The 20,046-nt window shown below is 41.8% G+C and overlaps 1 protein-coding gene across 1 annotated transcript; it reads right to left on the reverse strand.

Annotated features, from left to right (window-relative positions):
* Nucleotides 1–605: 605 nt before the first annotated feature.
* txnrd3 (thioredoxin reductase 3) lies at nucleotides 606–18,208 on the reverse strand. The gene is made up of 16 exons (XM_075460117.1): nucleotides 17,838–18,208; nucleotides 16,737–16,797; nucleotides 14,007–14,116; nucleotides 13,491–13,598; nucleotides 12,604–12,676; nucleotides 12,378–12,497; nucleotides 10,644–10,786; nucleotides 10,234–10,349; nucleotides 8,100–8,325; nucleotides 7,887–7,979; nucleotides 7,100–7,176; nucleotides 4,704–4,860; nucleotides 4,469–4,576; nucleotides 3,421–3,516; nucleotides 3,211–3,345; nucleotides 606–1,624 (listed from the first exon to the last, which is right to left on the reverse strand). The coding sequence occupies exons 1-16, from the start codon at nucleotides 17,952–17,954 to the stop codon at nucleotides 1,562–1,564; spliced, it is 1,803 nt and encodes a 600-aa protein (XP_075316232.1). The 5' UTR covers nucleotides 17,955–18,208; the 3' UTR covers nucleotides 606–1,561.
* Nucleotides 18,209–20,046: the final 1,838 nt, after the last annotated feature.

A 20,046-nucleotide genomic window follows, 5' to 3' on the forward strand; every position in this document is an offset into this window, starting at 1 on the left:
CCATGGGGCAGCCACACATGGCATGTGTGGCAGTGCATCATATGTAGCCGTGGAACTATAAAAGGTCACACCACATATGAAACCATGAGCATTTTCCACTCACAGAACATTTTTGTCATGCTTTTTTCCTGCCGCTTTAATAGTTTGCATCATTGGTGGCTTTATTAACGGTACAGTTATTTCTACAAGCCGATTGATTTTTGTAGTCATTTCTAAAACCTGAGTTAGAAACCTTTCAGTTTACTATATGAACAAAACGTAGCAAGGGTGTCAAATGTAGCTTCATCCCATGTTCTGGAAATTAATTCAAATGTTTTTTTTCCTTTAATGTGAAAATTGTTCAATTGAAAAGATATAAAGACTTTTGTGACATTTGTTTTTACATTGAGGGGTTTTTGACCAGCTTAAAAAAATAAAAATAATAATAATAAAGTGGTGAGGAACCTGCCATCACCTGTGAAATGGAGAGTCTTTTATTCTTAACTTAGATGCAGCAAGAAATGATACTGTAAAGAATATCATAACCTGAAAATTAAGATATTTATTTTTTTGAGAGTGTGCAGCATTCAGGTCAATCTGAAACTGGAAGTGAAAGTCGAGACAAATGAAAGTGAATCCATCCTTTAATATTAAATGTTGAAGTCTACAGTGGGTCAAGACCAACAAACAAGTCATTTATACAGATGACCAATGTCACTCACTGAAAGTAATCAGAAAACTGTCTCCGAGAAGACTTAATATATCTTTATGTACATAATGCAGAGGCAGACAGCAAGCAGCAACAAACAAGCGTTAAATTAATTGCGTAAACACAGTCAAAACAATTCAGGTGGATTTTTTTCGTTCAGCCGGTTCAAAGTTGTTGTTGTGAAGCAGCACTCGAAGATTTGAAAGTTTGCAGGCTCCGCAGAGACCAAGTTCTCTTCCATGCAGAAAACTTCTGGCGTCTGTGTAACAAAGATATACCGCGACAGCAACAAGTAGACACATCAAATTCATCTTGAAGACCTGTAAGAGGAACGCGTGGAATGTTGCAGAGCCGTGCATCCGTTCAAACCTGAGTTTTTAAACATGTGGATTTCTGCCTGTACACCCTCTGTATGGGGCGAATTATAACTGCACTAAGTTTTTTTGGGGGGGGGGGGGGGTTTGGACGAAATTCGGGCCACCGTCAGCTGCCTTCCGCAGAGGGACATCGATCCTCGCCCACCTAAGCGTTTCAGGTTACGAGCCAGGACGTCACAAACAGCCCGAACACACACACACGCAGGTGATGTGTGCTCGGGCTCCTCTGAGAAGGACGCGCTGGTGGAGCCCAGCAGGAACATCAGCAGAGTCACCCCGCTGTTCAGCAGGCTGCCCTCACATTAAACATTACCTCTTAGCTCCCGGGGAGCCTAAACGAGCGCCTTCACTGGCCACGGTGTCTATTCATCCTGAGAAACAAGTGCCCTGCAAACTCAGCGGCTCAGCTTAAAGGCTGACTGGGAGCTAAGAAGAGAGGTGGCGCGCTTCTGGAGTTTAATGTGGGGGCAGCCCGCTAAACGAGCAGGGTTTAACCTCAGCAGCCCGACTGGGTGATGTCTCCCCCGGAGCTCTTGGTCACCTCCAAAGTGGTAAAGATCTAAAAAAGGTGGAGGACACATACAGTTACTGCAGCATTTGTAAAAGCCTCCGAATTCACCTCACAGTGTGTATACAGGTATAAACAAGTTAAATTTAAGACTTTAAGACCTTTTAATACCACTTCTAAATGAAATTTAAGACCAAACGTAAAATGTAAATACCAAGTATTTCCAAGTAAACACACTGACAGTAAAACAGTAAAATGACGGTTGAGTAATGCGAAAAGATCACAAAAATGTCACTGTCCTAAATTAAATTTATTACAATATTTTCAGAACATTTAAGTCCCATGAACAAATGCTTATAAAATCAAGTAAATATATATATTTTTTTAAATATTTAAGACCCATGCAATCTGAATTTAAGACAATTTAATACTTTTTAAGGTCTTATTTTCCAGAAAATTGATTTACGACTTTAAGGACCCGCGGCCACCCTGTCTCAAATGTACAAAACTGAACTGCTGTAATGAGACGGGGGGCGGAATAATGTTGGATTTGCTGTTAATTTCCAATGAAGATATGCAGGACATCACTTGTTAATTTAAAATGAATATGCGAGTAATGTAAAAACATCAAACAGGACGAAGCAGAGTACCGTAATGCGCTGTAATTAACACCGTGACACATTAACATAACGAATGCAGCTCATTATCAAGCCAACGCCGCATGCATCAACACATACTGGAAAAAAAACTCAAATGGAAAACATTAATTCAGCTTAAGATCTCCAGTTAAACATCCTGATCCACAACACCTGAAACAGGAAGCACTGCGGCAGTGTTTCCTTTTAAAATCAGGCTTCTTAAAGACTTTAAAGATATTAAATAAAATATGAATCAAAATGTATAATTCAGAATTAAAAAGATTAAAATAGACCCACCGGTAATTAGGTTGTTTTTAAATAAAGAAAGGAAAAAAAAAAAGGATAATAATTCTACTCCCTACCCCATCCCCCTTTAAGGACTACGGATGGAAAATAGCACTCCTGCTAAATCCGACGTAACCATCTTGTTGTTGATGATGAAATGGCAATGATTTATTGTCCTTTAAATAAATAAACTCATTCATAGTCGAGTCGCAACGTGAGCTGGGCTGTTTAATGCTTTAAGTGCAGCATAATGCGTTTCACTAAAACATGTTTGTGTGCCGAGAGGCATTCAGTTACACAGCTCCCCGCTTTACTGGAACTGTGCTGTTTGCAGAAAATGTTTATTTATTTATTTTAGTATTATTGTTTTAAATTATATAGCTGTTGTATGTCTTTTAATCTATCCTTGTATTTTATTCTTTTAATTTTTTGTTTTTATTTTTCTGTACAGCGCTTTGGTCAACTGAGGTTGTTGTAAAGTGCTTTATAAATAAAATGGGATTGGAAATGTTGGGGTTTCATTTGATGACAGATCAAGAGTTCCACAAAAACCATTCTGCTCCTCCAAGTCATTTAAGATCTGACGAATTCAGACATTTGTGTGGTCAAAATCTCCTCGCATCTTATACACGGTGAACTGAATCTGAATGAAGAGAGATGAAGGATAAATAAAATTTTTTAAAAAAGGCTAAAATTCAGAGCTGCCCCCCTTACCTCAGCACAGGTCGGGTGGATGCCGATGGTGCCGTCCAGCTGCTCCTTGGTGAGCCCGCATTTCATGGCTACACCGTAGCCCTGCGTCACCTCTCCTGCGTTTGGACCCAGGTAGTGGAACCCGATGACTCGGTCCTGAAAGGTGACGGTGAGAAAATGTCAATCTACGCACAGCAACGAGGAGCTAAAGCTGTGTGGAACGATCCTTACGTTGTCGAGTTTATTGCAGATGATCTTTGCGTAGCATGTGTTGTTGTCTCGGCCTGGCACGGTGAACTCCAGGGGCCAGAACAGACTGTGGTACACCTGATCAGACAAACTGTAATTATACGACAAGCAACAACATCCAGCTGCACATGCAACGACCCTCAAGGTTTTTATTGTCCAACCAAGCGTGCTGCCAAAGCCTTTCGACACGCAGATTTTATGGATGGGAGATATCACACCGTGTGCTTGTTTGCCGGCACACTGATGAACACAAATATGCAAACAAGTTCCAGTAAAGCCAGACTAGAATTCCTCAAAGGAAACACGCCTGACTGGCACAGCAAATATTTACATTTAATCTACTCAAACATTTGATTAAAAGGGATTTAAAAAAAAAAAAAAACACCACTAGATTTAGGCTGTGTTCGAAACTGCATACTACTCCCACTACTCATACTAACTTTAACTTTTTTAAGTTCCCTGATGCATACTAGATCCTCCGAAATGTTGGGTATGCATCATGAGGTTACTACTCATACTCAAACTACCCAAGATGCAACGTAACGTGACGTCACCGATCGTCATTTCCTGTCAAAATGGCAGTTTCAAGCTAGCTACAACGAGGGTAGGTTCACTTCCTGTTTTCAAAACAAAAGCACCAAATTGTATGGTAATGGCTTTCCCTATGATAAAAGGCAACGGGTATTTTATTTTGTGAAAATAACCGGAAGTGCGTTGCTCACTGCGGCTAGCTTTAGTAGCGCCGAATTCGTGGGAACAAAATTGTAAATAGCCGGTATTTTGTCAGATTTTCAACACGTTGGGGATCTAAACGACTACTTTCTCACCTGAAAATGTTTCAAATGTTGCTAAAGTTATATATTTACAGAGTTTATAGCGGGCACGAGCGAAATGCATCGTGTGTAAACGCTCTGCATACTGTCTGATCGATCAGTATGCAGTATGGAAGTATGTAGTATGTAGTAGGCGGTTTCGAACACAGCCTCGGAGTCGGGTGAACCAGACGGCTCAAATGGTTCAGGTGCGTTACCTCGAGGTTCTCCTGTCCGTAGACCTCGGTGGCCTTTTCCTCCGACAGCCCACAGGAGCCGTACTCCAGCGGGGTGAAAACAGTGGTGGGCACGTTGACGTAGTCGCACTGCATGAACACAACACAAAGCAAGAAAAAAAAAAAAAAAAAAAAAAAGGGCCGTCAGACATCACATCAGTCCGAGGCAGACTTGGGAAACAGATTAGATCTGGGCCGTCTGCAGATGGCCGTGTACCTTGAGCGTCGCTCCCCGGTAGAGGCGGCGGGCCAGTAACTTCCCGGCTTGGATGGCCACAGGCGTCAGCTCCCACTTTCCCTCCAGAATGTCTCCGATGGCGTAGATGTGCGGCACGTTGGTCTGCTCCTCGTCGTTCACGGGGATTTTTCCATTCCTGGTAGTTTGAACAGGGAGGTCAGTGAGGAAGAATAAAAACCAAACTTCAGCTCAGCCCGAGCTCCGTTATCAAAAACAGAAAAGGTTGTAGTTAGGGCTGGGTGGCTGATATCGACAGTCTTACACTTCTCCTGTAATCTATCATCACTGCCTGCAACTTTGTCCTCACACTTTGACAAAAGAAAAAAAACAAAAACAAAACACAACTAGAAAGCTGTAAGCAGCGTACGTACGAGCACATAATAACCCCAATGCGGAGGGGTTTTTGAACATTTCTAGGGGGCGCCACTGAGCCATTTATCTCCGCCCACACACACAATACCCTTTACATACGTACGAGGTGGTCAGGGTGGACGTGTGTGCCAAGTTTCATGACTTTGCGATGATGATAAGGCTTTCAAATCACAAACGCCATCACACGATTTTCACCGCCTGGCCACGCCCACACCGTTCAGTTTGGAAAAGTTTCTCCATGATTTCCCCGCCCATGGCTTAAGAGTAACCTGGCCAAGTTTGAAGCTGTTACCATGAAATCTGTAGGAGGAGTTCGATCAAATGCAAGGTGTGGGAAAAAAACAACAGATGTTTCCAACCCCCAGCAGGTGGCGCTATAGGTGGATGTCACTGTGATAATATGTACGCGTTCAGGCTGGGTCCAGCATTCACCGTATGAAGTTTGGGACAGATTGGATAATGTATGTGGGAGTTATAAGCGACTTCATTTTTTGTGGCGAGTGATGGCGAGTCATCAAACTTTGAGGCGTCACCACGGCCACGCCCTTTAAGTTTTGAAAAAGTTTCCCCTCGATCCCCCCTAATGTATTAAGAGTAACCTGGCCTAGTTTGAAGTCTGTAGGACGAGTTCGATCATATGCAAGGCGTGGAATCGGGCAAAAATGGCACTAAAACACACTTTCCATCCAAAATGGCCGCCTTCCTGTGGACGTGGGACCATGGCGGCAAGAGACTTTTTTGTGCGTCTGGGCATGATGAATGAGTGTACCAAATTTTGTCGTCCCATGCTAAACTAACCCCATTGCGGGGACCATTTTAAAGTATCGTAGGGGGCGCTACAGAGTCAGTGAGCGACTCCCAAAAATATAAAGTTTAGATTCTTTCATGTCGTCGACTGGCAGGTGGCGCTCGCAACATTTCATGAGTTTGAGCACCTTTTGCAAGGAATAATAATAAACACTACAGATACAACAGGGTCCTTGCAGTTTCACTGCTCGGTCCCTAAAAAAAGCAACCTGCATTAAATGTTGCTACTGGGGTCATACAGAGGTCCCATATCCAGGCAACAGCTAATTTAGGTTTCATTTAGTTTTAACAACACAGTAACTAAAGTGATTTGTTACTTATAGGCACTATTGTACCCCAAAAAGGAACCCTACTAATGGTAAAACATTACCCAGCCCTTCTTCCACCTGTGTACACAGTTAGAAATGATTCACGGCATTTTTGCATCATCTTGTTCAATTGTTGCAATGACTGAATACATGTTTTTTTTTTTTTTATCTGTTATTTATTCCCTGTTTATTCTTAACTGTTTGGACCTTTTATGAGAACAGCCCAACTGTGCATCTATAAAAACTAAAGCAGAGATAAACAAACTGGGTGTAAGGTCACGCAGAGCGGGACAAACTGCAGTTAAGAGTTGTATTTATGAGGAGATGTGTTAATGTGTGGCGGTTTGCAGGCAGCAGCAGCACAGCCGACGGCTGGCTGAATGTTCATGTGGTCATAAGACCCGAGCATATGACTAACGCCGCTCTTAATCTGGCCCCCCGCTTTCTTAATCCCTGCCGCCCGCGCAGGCTTAACTGTCGACTCATTCACAAAACAGAGAGAAGACTTTTAACTTTTCTAGACGGTTAACTTCCTTCCACTTTTCAAACCGACACTCTGGCAGCAGAAATTAATAATACTTTTTTTTTTTTTTAACAGGCGGGAATCGTATGGTCAAAGTCATTTTGCAAATCAAATTAGAGCTGGTCCTAAAAATGTAGATAAATCCTTTTCCTGCGGTTAACCGCACGCTGACAAACCATATAACAAGTCGGCCCTTATCTGGCCCTAACAAATCCCCCAGCACCGCCGCCCCCCCCCCCGCAGAGCCATGAGACGAGCAGAACTGCTGAATCACCGTGACTGTGCCGCGAGTCTTAAAGGCACAGCGACCGCATTTAACAGGACCGACGGACACGAGCACCACAGATGAAATGAAGTCAACTCACTTGGGGTTTACTTTGACCCCGGCCTTGTCCAGGCCAACCTTATCCGTGCACGCGTCTCGACCCACTGCTACCAACACCTGGGGAACAGAAAAAAGGAAGTCCTGCTTTATTTGCACAAGAGTGGAGACAAATTACGAGAAAACTACTCAATCACACCAGTTCCTTCCTCTTAAGATCCTTTAAAGACTTTGTTCTTGCCTTAAGCTTCAGAATTTTTTTTTTCTTAATGTGCATAATTTTTTTTTTTTTTTTTTTTTTAAATGTAAAAAATATATATATATTTAATATTAGATTCCATGCAAACAATTTAAAAAAAAAAAAAAAAGTAATTTAAAGTGATTATATTATATATATATATATATATATATATATAAATAAATAAATAAATAATCACACACTTTTAATTAAATTAAAAAAAATCTAAAATGGTATTTTTTAATATTATATATATATAATATAAAAAATATCATTTTTAATTTAATTTTATTAAAAGTGTGTGTATATACACACACACTTAATTTAAAAAAAACTTTTTAATTAAAAATGATATTTTTTAATATTAATAATATATATACACACTTAATTAAATTGAAAAAAAAAATGTTTGCATGGAATCGAATATTAATATGTGGCTTATTTTATATATATATATATATATAAATAAAAAAAATATTTATATTTAATAAGCCACATAGTTAATATTCGATTCCATGCAAACAGTAAAAAATAAACCTGATGACATGTGTAACAGATGGGATAGTTGAGGGAAGGATGAACCGATACGTACGGTGTTGTACTCGCCCTCGATGAGCTCATCGGTTTCTGTGGACTTTGCCGTCACTTTCAGCTTGCCGGGAGCACCTGCCTCCAGCTCCTCGATCTGACACACAAAGAGGAAATGCTGAACATCTGCCAAAAGCTGAGAGCTAAATCGTGACGTTACACAGTTCAAACTCCGAAACCAGCTCTTAAAACGAAACTGTTGGGCATGCGGTCACACCTTTACGGGGACATATTTGCGGAGGAACTTGACACCGTGCTCCTCCATGTGTTCCCCAGCGCGGTTGGCCATCTCCTGGTCGAACCCCCTCAGCAGGATGGACCGCACCATGACGGTGACGTCCAGCCCGAGGCTGGCCAGGAAGCCGCCGCACTCCAGAGCCACGTAGGACGCCCCAATAACCAGCGTCTTTCCCGGGCAGTAAGGCAGCGAGAAGAGGTCATCACTGGGGATCAAAACACAGGAGCGTCAAGAAAAAACAAACAAACACACAAAAAGGCTTTTCTTTCAAAGCTCCTGGCTGAATAACGGGAGTGACACACACCGACAGCTGGGTCGGTACGACGGGTCCTCGCTTGCATGATGAGGCCAGTTGAAAGACAGATGATTTAATGACACACGGTGGGCTGGTTGAAGGACCCCTGCGGCACAGAGAGCCTTTCCTTCAGATCTGCAAATCAGCCCCCGTTCAGTGCCAATTCATGCCGTAGCCGCTACTAGAAACGGTTGGATTTTGGGTTTCTTTGAAGGACCCTAACAGCTGCATTCGCACTGTAGGAACCTTTTGATCCATTTAAAGCAGCGTTGGAAATTAGCGAGGGCCAGCCCAGAGTGCCCTGATTACAACTGGCACCACTGTGGTCATTACTTTACACATGTTCTCCGCTTCCTCTTTAACCCCCTGGTCATTTTTTTGAGCTTCTCCTGCTCATAGTGCTACATCTATCACTGCTACCTTCTGTTGCTTCTGTCATTCGCCGCAGTCCCACTGTAGGAACCTTTGGCAGTTCCTAGAACCTTTTCAGGAACAGGGGCTGTTTTTTCCCCTCATTCGCACATACAGGAACTCGGGACCATCGCCCTCAGTTCCTGGAACCATTTCAGCTCCTTCTCCTCAGCTGGGTCTGTTCTGGGTTCTATAGGAACACATCTGACGGAGGTGTTTGGTAGCTGAAATGGGGGGGTAAAAGGAGAAGGATTCTATGGGCCCATGCTTAAGAGGGGCCCAGAGAGGCCCTAATAAAATTATAATATGACACTAAGTTATGCACTAACTTCTAAATCACAAATATATTTTATTTACAATTTACTGGTAACAATAACTTTGTTTTGGAAACATTACATTTATGTTTTGTATTTTTCAGGTAGCCTAAGTATTCTAGTCAGAAATACCATTAAAATGCATAGTTTTATGTAAAATAGCATCACAAATTTTCGCCGACCTCCTGGCCGGCTGTTTGGGGGCCCAGTAAAAATGATTTTCATGGGGCCCAAAATCCCTAGCTCCGCCCCTTGGTGGTCGGTAGCGCCGCCCCTTGTCATGCTGTCAGGCTGAAATGTTTCCTCATACGACACGGACACAACCTGCGCGTGTTTCATAAGTTAAACCTCCACGTGGTCTCCTTTGTCTGCGGCGCTCTGCTCTCCTTCCTTCATGAAACCAAGAAGTATGGCCTGCACTCCATCCTTCGTCTCCTGACTCTCTGTGAGCTCTTCCAGCCTCCATGTTAGACGCCCGATGTGATCGTCCATGATTAATATCACCATCATGCAGACCATGAACACGGTGGCCTCCCCGCTCTCCATGTTAGCTTCTTGGTGGTGTTTTTTCTTCTCTCCTTACTTTTACCGGGTTTTGTTTTGTTGTTGAATGTGGCGCTAAAGTAACACGTCGCTGACGCAGACGGTTGCGCCACATCAATCCTGACCTGGTCCCGACCCATGTGGGAATGCAAACTGAAACAGTTCCCCTGGGGCAGGACAGCTATCAGAACGGAATTGGAGGAGGACCGTTCTTAGAACTGCTCTGTCCGAATGCGGCTAATGTTACTCGAGTTGCAGCGACTAGCAAATTTACTGGAATCTAAACACAGCGCACGATTCTGTATCATTTCACACTGCTTTAAGAGTTTCCAGGAGTAACTGAAGCAACAAGAAACAGCAGCATAATCACTTAAAGACGGAGGATAATCTGACAAAGCTTTCAGACAGCAGAGCTCAAAGAACGCCTGCCAGACCATTAACAGGTTTTGTTGGCATCGATTCCCCCCGTGGCCAAACACGCATTAGCTGCAGGACCCCCCACTGGGATCAGCTGTGGTGTTTGCAGATCCACCGTATGCTGTGTGCTCACCTGGTGATGCAGTGCTCCTTATCTCCAGGGATGCCCAGGTAACGCGGCCTCTCGCCTGTAGCCAGGATGAACTTGGCCGCGGTGTAAAACGTCTCCTTCCCCCGTTTGCTTGTCGCCTGTTATAAAAAACAGAAGATGTTGGCGCCTACGGTTCTATAATATTCCGCTTTTTTAATCAGATGTCCACCTGCTGCTTTGTTTGAGATACGAGTAGAAACGCCAACAATGTTAGAAATGTTCAGCAAAGAGTTCTCAGGAACTGGTTACCACAACAGCTCAGAAGGTGAACCGTATCAAAAGTAGAAGCAGGTTACACTCAAAATGCATTTCAACTTCTAAACCAGGAACCAAAACAGATACCCAGTAAAACGCATAAGTTTACTCAAGGCTCCTACGAGTTACAAATTCACCTTGATTTTGTGCGGGTCGATGAATTCTGCGTACGCGTTGACATAGTTGACGTTCTTGTCCCTCAGCGACACCCTGTAGCCCCAGTTCAGGGAGCCGATGTAGTTGTTCACAGCCGATTTCATCGTCTCCCAGTTGTGCTTCACTGAGAACAAAACGCTAAGTTACTCATGATGGAGAAGTGACACACTGATCCTCTCCCAAAAAAAGTTGAATAAACAAATAAGAAATTCTACACAAAAACAATTTGCAACAATCCAATTATAAAATAAAAAGCTGTATTTATTTAACTCGATAATACCCTTATTCACTAATTATTTACCTTTCAAGTTAATTTATCAATCAACTTTTTTCTTTTTAAATTTAAATCTGTGTCGTCCTCCATTATTTGCTTTGAATAATGAAGCAGAAATGCTTGCAGAGGGAAGATAGTTTATATGCATATTATCTTTATATAAACTAGGGCTGGGCGAGTTAAAGGTGGGGTAGGGGTTCTTTTTCTGGAGCATTTTTTTTAACATATTGCTTGAAATACTCTTCACACCCCCATTGCAACCAATTAATTAAAAGTTTTGACACAAATATGAAAAGTTTTAGTGGCCTCTAGAACGTACAATCTAGGAAAAACACTATCCAATCATACTGAACGGACCGTTAACGATGATTGGATTCTGATGCGTCTATCAAACTGCAACCTGCTCCTCCCTCCCCCTCCTTCCCCCTGTGCGCGTACCCTGCTCCGTGAACGAATTACGTGTCCAGAAGCTTGGCAGGAAGCTAAACTAGAGCCAGCTTGGCTAGCACCTAGCATTATTAAACGTATAGTTATCATATACTAAATACGGCAACGATCGATGCTTGCTGTCAGAACAGCGCTCGTCCACCTTCGTGCGCGTTCATGTGCTCTAGAGGCGTGGCTTCGGGGGGGAAAGTGAAGAAAAGGGTTGGGACTTTTTACCGGTGTATTTTCAAAATGCAGCTTCGCTGGACTCAAAATCCAGGATCTCCTACCCCACCTTTAACTTGTTATTATCGCGTTAACTTGTTAATTATTTAACGGCGATAAATATTTTATTATCGTGCATTAACGCAGGTTTTATTATTGTAAAAGTCTGTTGAATGCATCACATTCACACAGTTACAGCAAACACCACAAAGCATGGAGTAATAAAATAAAGATAAACTAGCAGGTAGCATCATCGTTACAGGTGCTCCTCGGTCTACTTCCTGTTTTACTTGTTTCAACATAAAAGCACGCATTTTGAAATGTATTTAAAAAAAAAAAAAAAAAAAAAAACTCCTGCATTTACAGCCAAGTTGAATTGTCTTCTCAGCGTAGTAGTTCCAGTCTAAAATATCACTTAAAGGCAAAACACACAACTGATAGCAGCAAGTCATTCAAGGAAACAGACAGTGGAGCGAGGCTTCTACATAAAAACTACAGAAAGATGCTGATGTTAAAAGTGTGTTTGCACAACAAATGTTATGGCACTTTCATTCATATGGCAGCACATTTAAAATAAAGCTAAATGCTAAAAGCTATACGCTACTTTTGGATTCATTTTTGGATTTTGCGTACAAATGCGATTAATCGGGATTAATCAGGGAAATCATGTGATTAATTAGATTAAACATTTTAATTGTTGCCCAGCCCTAATAAAAACACCCATTAATAGTTAAAAAAAAAAAAAAAGTTTCAGTTTGGGTCCTCCATACGGGAGCGTCCCTGCCCTCACCCGACTCGTCCAGCTCCCAGCCGAACTTGCGTGCGTCCTGCATGGCGGTGCCCAGCAGGGCCGTCTGGTGCATCAGCTTCTTTGGAATGCAGCCCACATTCACACAGGTTCCACCGAGACCTGTGGGGAACGCACGGGACAATGAAACGTTTCCTGGACTTCAATTAGATGCGAATAAACCCGAAATGCATCCTTCTACGCGTCACAAAAGGAAGTATTTTTTTACCCCAGGAGGTTCCTTTGGGCGTGGGCACAACATAGTCCAACACCATGACCTTCTTCCCCATTTGGGCTGCTTCCTGTTGTCAACAGAAACAGTGTTAGAATCAGAAAAGGTTTTATTGCCAAGTAATTTTTACTTCACCAGGAATTTGTCCTGGTCTGTTTGGTGCCATAAAAATAAAACATATAATAAATAAAATAAAGTAATAAAAGTAAAAATTTTAAAAATATATGTACAAAGTATTTGTACATATATCACCCACATTTGTCATTTCCTACCAAGTCTCCACCGCTTACAGTTATTTCCCCCAAGTTTACACTAGCAAAAATCAAAGTCTCACCAAGTATATTTGTCTCATTTCTAGTCAAAATATCTCATTACACTTAATATCAGACACAACTGCCTAACAAGTACTATTTCAGCCAGATATAGGGACTTGTGTGAAGACAATACATCTGGAATATCTTGTTAAATGAAAAAGTCTGAAAACAAATTGTTTTGAGTCACATATCATATGAAACAAGCATTTTTTTTTTTTTACATTTGAAGAGGTTTTTAAGCTAATTTCAAGATCACTTTAAATCCCAAAAGTCTCAAATATCACATCTTATTTCAAGAAATCTTGACAAGCCGATTTTCACTAGTTCCATTGGCAATTTTTTTGCTTATTTCAAGCAAAAACTTCTTTTATTTGTTGTTTTTTTCCTTTGTTGCATTTTCTCCAGTGTACACTTATGGTGTAAAACTAAGTGGAGCAACAGATAACCAAATTGCACCTGCAGCTCTAGTTTCACATCGTTTGTGACAATTCGCCACAAAAATTGCAAAACAGACAAAAAGAAAAAAGAACAAACTGCTGCACAGGACTCGCTAAAAACAGCGCCAGTCACCTTTGAGCACGCCAGGCCTCCGGAGCCGCCTCCGATGACGATCAGGTCGTAGTCGTAGGCCTCGTTTTCCCCGCTGAGCAGCTGCTGCAGGCTGCCGTCATTATGAGCCTGACACGAACATTAACACCGTCCCATCAGTACAAAACTAAGGTATGCTGATCATGCAGTAACAATGTGACATCACACACAGTCCAGTGGAGGCGAACAATCGCTCTGAAATAAATCGACCATTTAATCTTTTTACATCACTCTGGGTGATAATACGGTTCCAGCTTCTTCCACTGCCTTTATCGACATTTTCCTGAGCAGATTGGGGGAAGGTAGCGCCCATATTTTCAATGTTTTACACCAACTTAAAGCCTGCTCTCCATATCCACCAATTGATGTTTCCACATACCAGAGAAACACAGATTTTTTTTTTTTTTTTTATCTCTTTATGCCCAAAGGCTCCTTTTTCTCTTAGTTCCTTACATGGGTTCAGTCACCAGGAAATACTTCTGAACAGTCGATCCTCACCTGCAATGTTTTGTCACAGCCGCCGAGATGCGTCTTGTTGATGAAGACATTGGGGACCGTTTTCTGCCCGGTCATCTCAAGCAGCATCTCCTGGTAGGTCGTCCCATTTTCTGGACACAAATGTTAATATTTCATGAGCGCAACAGAGTTTAAAGGGACAGTTCACCCCTTTTGACATGAAGCTGTATGCAGAGATGGACGACTCAAGTCGACTCGAGTCGCTGTTTTGATGACTTGTGACTTGACAAAAAATAAAAGACTTGAGACTCGACTTGGAAGTTGAAGACTCGGCACTTGACTTGAGACACGATGACTTGAATGACTTGAGCGTTAAGCATCTAGCATAACTTCCAACTTTGTTTGTCATTTGAAGATCCATTCTGACCAGGAAGTGCTCGTCAAATGAGCTAATATGATCCTGTTAGCCTAGTCGGTAGTTAGCTAACGTTAGCTTGATGTGATACGAGGTGGACAGGTTGGACACATTGGCCAATGATGTTTACTGACAGTTACTTATATCTTGTCTTTTCACTTTATTAAGATCAGATTCTGCAGGTAAAACTGCAATAATAAGGTGACTTGACCTACTACAGGACTTGACCAAGAAAAAATTACTTGGGACTTACACATGTGTGACTTGGTCCCATCTCTGGCTGTGTGACATCCCATATCAGCAACATCATTTATGAACATTTTCTTACCCCCTGCTGCGTCCTGTGAGCAGAGTTCCAGCCTCGTTTAGGCGTTGATGAAGGTAGTCCGGCTAGTTGGCTGGGGCTTAAAAAATAAAGCGTCTTGCTTCTGAAAACAATATGCGTTCAAAAGAGTAATACATTTGCATCACAAAATTGTCCATCCAGGAAAAAGTCAGACCTCACGTCGCTTGGCCCTATTTTCTCTCCCTTCATATCAATGCGTGCTGCCACCTGCCGACAGCCGCACCTGTTACGCTGTTTGCTGCTCGGTCTACACAGCAGGCAGTGATACGAAGGGAGAGAGAAAATAGGGCCAAGAGATTGCGAATACTGACTTTCTGTTGAACGATTTTGTGATGCAAATGTATTACTCTTTTGAACGCATATTGTTTTCAGAAGCAAGACGCTTTATTTTTTAAGCCCCAGCCAACTAGCCGGACTACCTTCATCAACACCAAAACGAGGCTGGAACTCTGCTCACAGGACGCAGCAGGGGGTAAGAAGATGTTCAGAAATGATGTTGCTGATATGGGATGTCACACAGCTTCATGTCAAAAGAGGCAAACTATCCCTTTAAGCGTCACTTTAAAGAGTTTGCTTTGACAACATACCAACAAAATGGAAACGGTACACGGGGAAGGGACATTAGGCCGTGAAACAAATATCTTACAGAGTTCACTGATCTCCATCAAAGAGCCGTGACGCTCAGATTAGAGACAACAGACGGGGGCTAAAATAGTCACATCGAGCCTAATAAACGCCTGGATGCCAGACGGACCTTTGTCATAGGCTGTGCTGCAGCTTCCCGATGCCACCCCACACCTTTTCAGTTTGTTACGCTGCGCTTTCCATTTCGCTCAAACACCCCGCCTCGGTTCAACAAAAGCAAAGTGCCACCGAACCAGATCTGCTCGCGTTACCAACCTGCCGCTGTAACCTGCTTTCTAAGAAGCTGAGTCACAGGCTCCGCCTCCAAGTCACTGAGGAACTACAGACCAAATTCAGCTGGTTAGGTCTGTTCCACTGACTGTTCGCCATTATCGTTAAAGAAAGCACCTGCCAATACAGATAAGATGCAGATAAGATTGAACCTCACCCTCAATAATCTGCTAAAGTGGGAGGATATTTACACATAATCTGTCAGACCTCTACTTAAAGCAAACCTACACCAGCAACTTAAAGTACTACAGCCCAGTAGTAAAGTACTTTATATAACTAGTGGTAGCACATGTCACCATTTTATTTCCTTCTCCACCGCTTTGGCAGTTTCCTCTGAAAGCTAACAAGGCAAACAAAGCCTTGACATAATTAAGTCTGCCAATCTTTCACCGATAGGTCAGCAACATCCATTCATGCTTCAATCAACTGTAACATCCGACACCGCAACAGAGGTTACGGATATGACTCAGCACTTTTTAGTGCAGAGAACCAACATAACGGCTTTACCAGTGAATCAGAGAGGACAGCTTTTAAAATGTTATCAAAATCCCACCATGAAATAACAGATTTACTTCACACTCTGTACATTACACATACTTTTTCCACACGGATTAGCATGAAATGCTGGCAAGGAAGAGAAAAACAAAAGCCTGGAATGACAAAGCAAAATGTAGGCAATACAGGGAAGGGGTTGTGGGTGTTTAATAACCCGGTGCGTCTCTGTTGAAGACACTAAACAGCAACAGAACTGTATGGAACTTGGTTGTTTTAGGGTACCAGTGTCCATTACCTGCAACACCTGCCTCAGTTTTCCCTTGTGGGTGAGCACATAGTAAGTAGACTCCTTTACAAATACATTTAAAAGCAATTCCATCCCCTGCCACCACCAGCAAGCTGATAAATAGGCTTAAAAGCGTCACCAAATGTAACAAAAGTGACTGTCTCTGCAAGTCTTAAATGTGTCAACTTGTTCTAACAATTGTTTGTTTGAGTGGTTTCACCAACCTGCTACCAAACACTACAAATGTAACACATAACATGCACTGTGTGGCATTTAATCAGCAATACAAAGGGCAACAAAACTTCTCAGTCTTACCCATGAGGTCCAACTCCACCACGTTACAGTCGACTTGCAGCTCTTTGAACAAGTCTTTTACCTACGAACGACACGTCACATTACTATTTTTTAAACACACAAGAACAAACCAACATGTTTCTGCTTCAACACATTTAATTACAATGCTCCATTTTCCATTATTTAAAGCGCTGGACAAACATTACATTTCAGTCTGATAGCCAGGGGCGAGACTAGGGTATTTTTAGTGGTGCCAAGGCCCCACCGTGAGATAGCTCGGCACCCCCTGGCTCAGCATATTTTCAAAATATTACATTATGCAAAAACACATTTTTTTTGCTCAAGGATGCATTATTTTAGCGACCATTTTATCTATTTTCTAGCATTTGTTTACTCCCTAAATAAATGTTGAGTTATCTTCAATATTTGTCTCAGGCTCTCTGTTATCCCTGTCAAGCCACAGTCTTTTGAAATGAAGAGGTCAAAATTGAATGTTATAGGGGAAAACACTACTCAAAGCAAAACTAATACGGCTCCAAAATTTATAAATGTACTAGTTCGCCTCAATTAGTGAGAAATAATGTGCCTCTGTGAGCACTGGGGACTGGGCACCCCTAAAGACCAGATCCTAAAATCGCCCCTGCTGATAGCTAATCCCGTTCGTAAGTAAAATTTAAAGAGGTACGCATGCATTACGGTATGTTTCGACATATAGTGTAAAAAGTGTGAATTTAAATGTGTAAACAGGAAGTATGTCAGGGTGACGGTGCATCTGAAAAACTTAAAAGTCTCACTAATTACGAGTAAAGTGAACTTATGTAAGCCAACTTTTCACACAAAGTGTCACCACATTCAGGCAAGTTTCAGTTTTATCTAATGTCATTATCTCTAAGCTAATGTCAACCGAGGTTCGCCACAAAGTCTAATTTGACTTAAACAGAAATATTTAGATTTAGGTTTAAAGGACGGAGGTTGACTCGACACAGCAAGGACAAGCCTTGCAAATTAGGCCGAGCCTCGCAGCTACTTCGCGGGAGAAAAATGGAAGTTTCCGACCGGCGCAAGCGAAGGTCTGCCCCGCTAGACAAAACATAAATAAATAAATAAATCAAACACCCTTACCTTGACGCAATACGGACAGTAGCTTTTACTGAAAACAATCACTTGATTGGAGTCAATAAGCTGCTGTATTTGAAATTTCAGGTCATTTTTCCCAGCGTTATTTTCGATGGGAGGCATTTTTCAGGTCGTTTCCGTCTGCCTGCGAGGACAGGGTTACAAACTACTTTACCCACACCGACTCCCTCTACCAACAAGAGAAACCCTCGGAGTTATAGGATTCTTGGTTCTTTCTCCGAGACGAAATAAAGAGCCGCAGCCAGTCCGTGGGTCTGCCCTCCTGTTCGTGTCCCTCCGCTGTCGGCAGCTAGTCATCTATCAACCGCGCCAAACGTCTGCTTTTCTTATCTTCTTCTTCTTCTTCTTGTAATTGATTGGATGTTAGCATCCCTAATGTTGAATTACCGCCACCAACGGTACAATTATGTAACTGCGGGTGTGGAGCGTCGACGAAGGAGTGACAAAAGAAAAGAAAAAAGAAAAGAAAAGAAAGAAAAGAAATAGACAAATAAATAGACAATTCACTAAATAAAAAATTAAACTAAATCCGTCATCTATCAACCGCGCCAAACGTCTGATTTCCTCCTCCTCCTCCTTCTTCTTCTTCTTCTTCTTCTTCTTCTTCTTCTTGTAATTTATTGGCGGTTAGCATCCCTAATGTTGAATTACCGCCACCAACGGTACAATTATGTAACTGCGAGGTGTCGACGAAGGAGTGACAAAATCAAAGAAAATAAATAAATAAAATAAATAAATAGACAAATAAATAAACAATTCACTAAATGAAAAATAAACTAAATCCTTTCAAAAAGTCCTGTAGTCTTTAAGAAGTCTGCTTTTCTTATCTTGCTTACTCTGGGTGCGCTCGATGTGTATACCCGCCTTCACCGTACTCTTCATTGCGAACTAATGGGAACCGGGGAAGACCCCGCCCGGTAGGGAAACCTGGCGTTTAAAACGTACGTACCCATGACATACGTCATAAAGCCGGATGTTTAAATGCCGTAAAAAAAGCCCAAGAATGATTACTCACTCGTAAAATGGTCGTTAAAGTCTGGATAGTTTAAAATCTAAACAACCGATTTCGTAAATCAAAGTAGATAAGGCAGCTATATGATCGAAGTCGGGTGACTTTCAGGCGTTTTCTGACAGACAGCAAGTCCTAATGAATCAACAATGAAAATTAGCCCTACAAAGTTGCATTAGAATACAATTTTTTGCTAGCAACAGACTTTTAAAGTCGTTGAGCGATATTATGTTTGTTTTGGACGTTATGCATAGCGTTATGTCTAATCGAATACTGGTGCTTGACACAGTGGCGCATATAGTCTGGTGTATTGCGCCATCTGTCGGTGAAAGTACGCTATAACAAGTACAACTGCACTGCATATTTCCAAGTAACCCGAAACACCTTTTAACAACCACTTCTTCCTTCTCATGTGCTCTCGCCGTTTTCCATGGTTTATTCTTTCAAGCATAAACCAAGTTTGCAGACAACAGGCTGCGGGCTCAGTTGATTTATCAAATCAAATCAAATTTATTTGTATAGCACATTTCATGTACAAACATTTCAAAGTGCTTTACATAGAATAAAAGCATTGCAGCAGGGAGTGTAAGAAGCATTAAAAATACATAAAAGAATATAAAGAGAAACAAATAAAATCATTTAAATGAATTTAAAAACAAGCAACAGCCTAGATAAATTCAAAGATATCGTGCAGATTTCATGCATAGACACATGAGAACAGAAATGTCTTTAACCTGGATTTAAAAATGTCTCCATTTGGTGAAAGTTTAATCTCCACTGGCAGTTTGTTCCACTTGTTTGCAGCATAACAGCTAAACCAATACTTTTATTTCTATTCAATGTGTTACAATTCTGTGGTCATTAATTCAGCCATGGAGCTTCAAATAGTACAACAACAACAAAGCAGATTCCTTAAGATGGAGGATCCACAAGAGACAGTATCATCACTATCCTGAATTTAACACCTGGTTCTGAATCACGACGACTATAAGGCAAATACTCAAGCTTCAGGTGGCTAAAAGCCAAAGTTGCTCACATTCGAACCATAACCCAAACGTAATCAGCATAGTAAAATGACAATACTACTACTACCACCACCACCACCACCACGAATAATGATAATAATAATAACAATAATAACAATAATGCTGACATTCAACGTATGTTTTGTGGACCACACAAAAA

Source organism: Odontesthes bonariensis, chromosome 3 (assembly GCF_027942865.1).
Source record: "Odontesthes bonariensis isolate fOdoBon6 chromosome 3, fOdoBon6.hap1, whole genome shotgun sequence".
Taxonomy (NCBI): Eukaryota; Metazoa; Chordata; class Actinopteri; order Atheriniformes; family Atherinopsidae; genus Odontesthes; species Odontesthes bonariensis.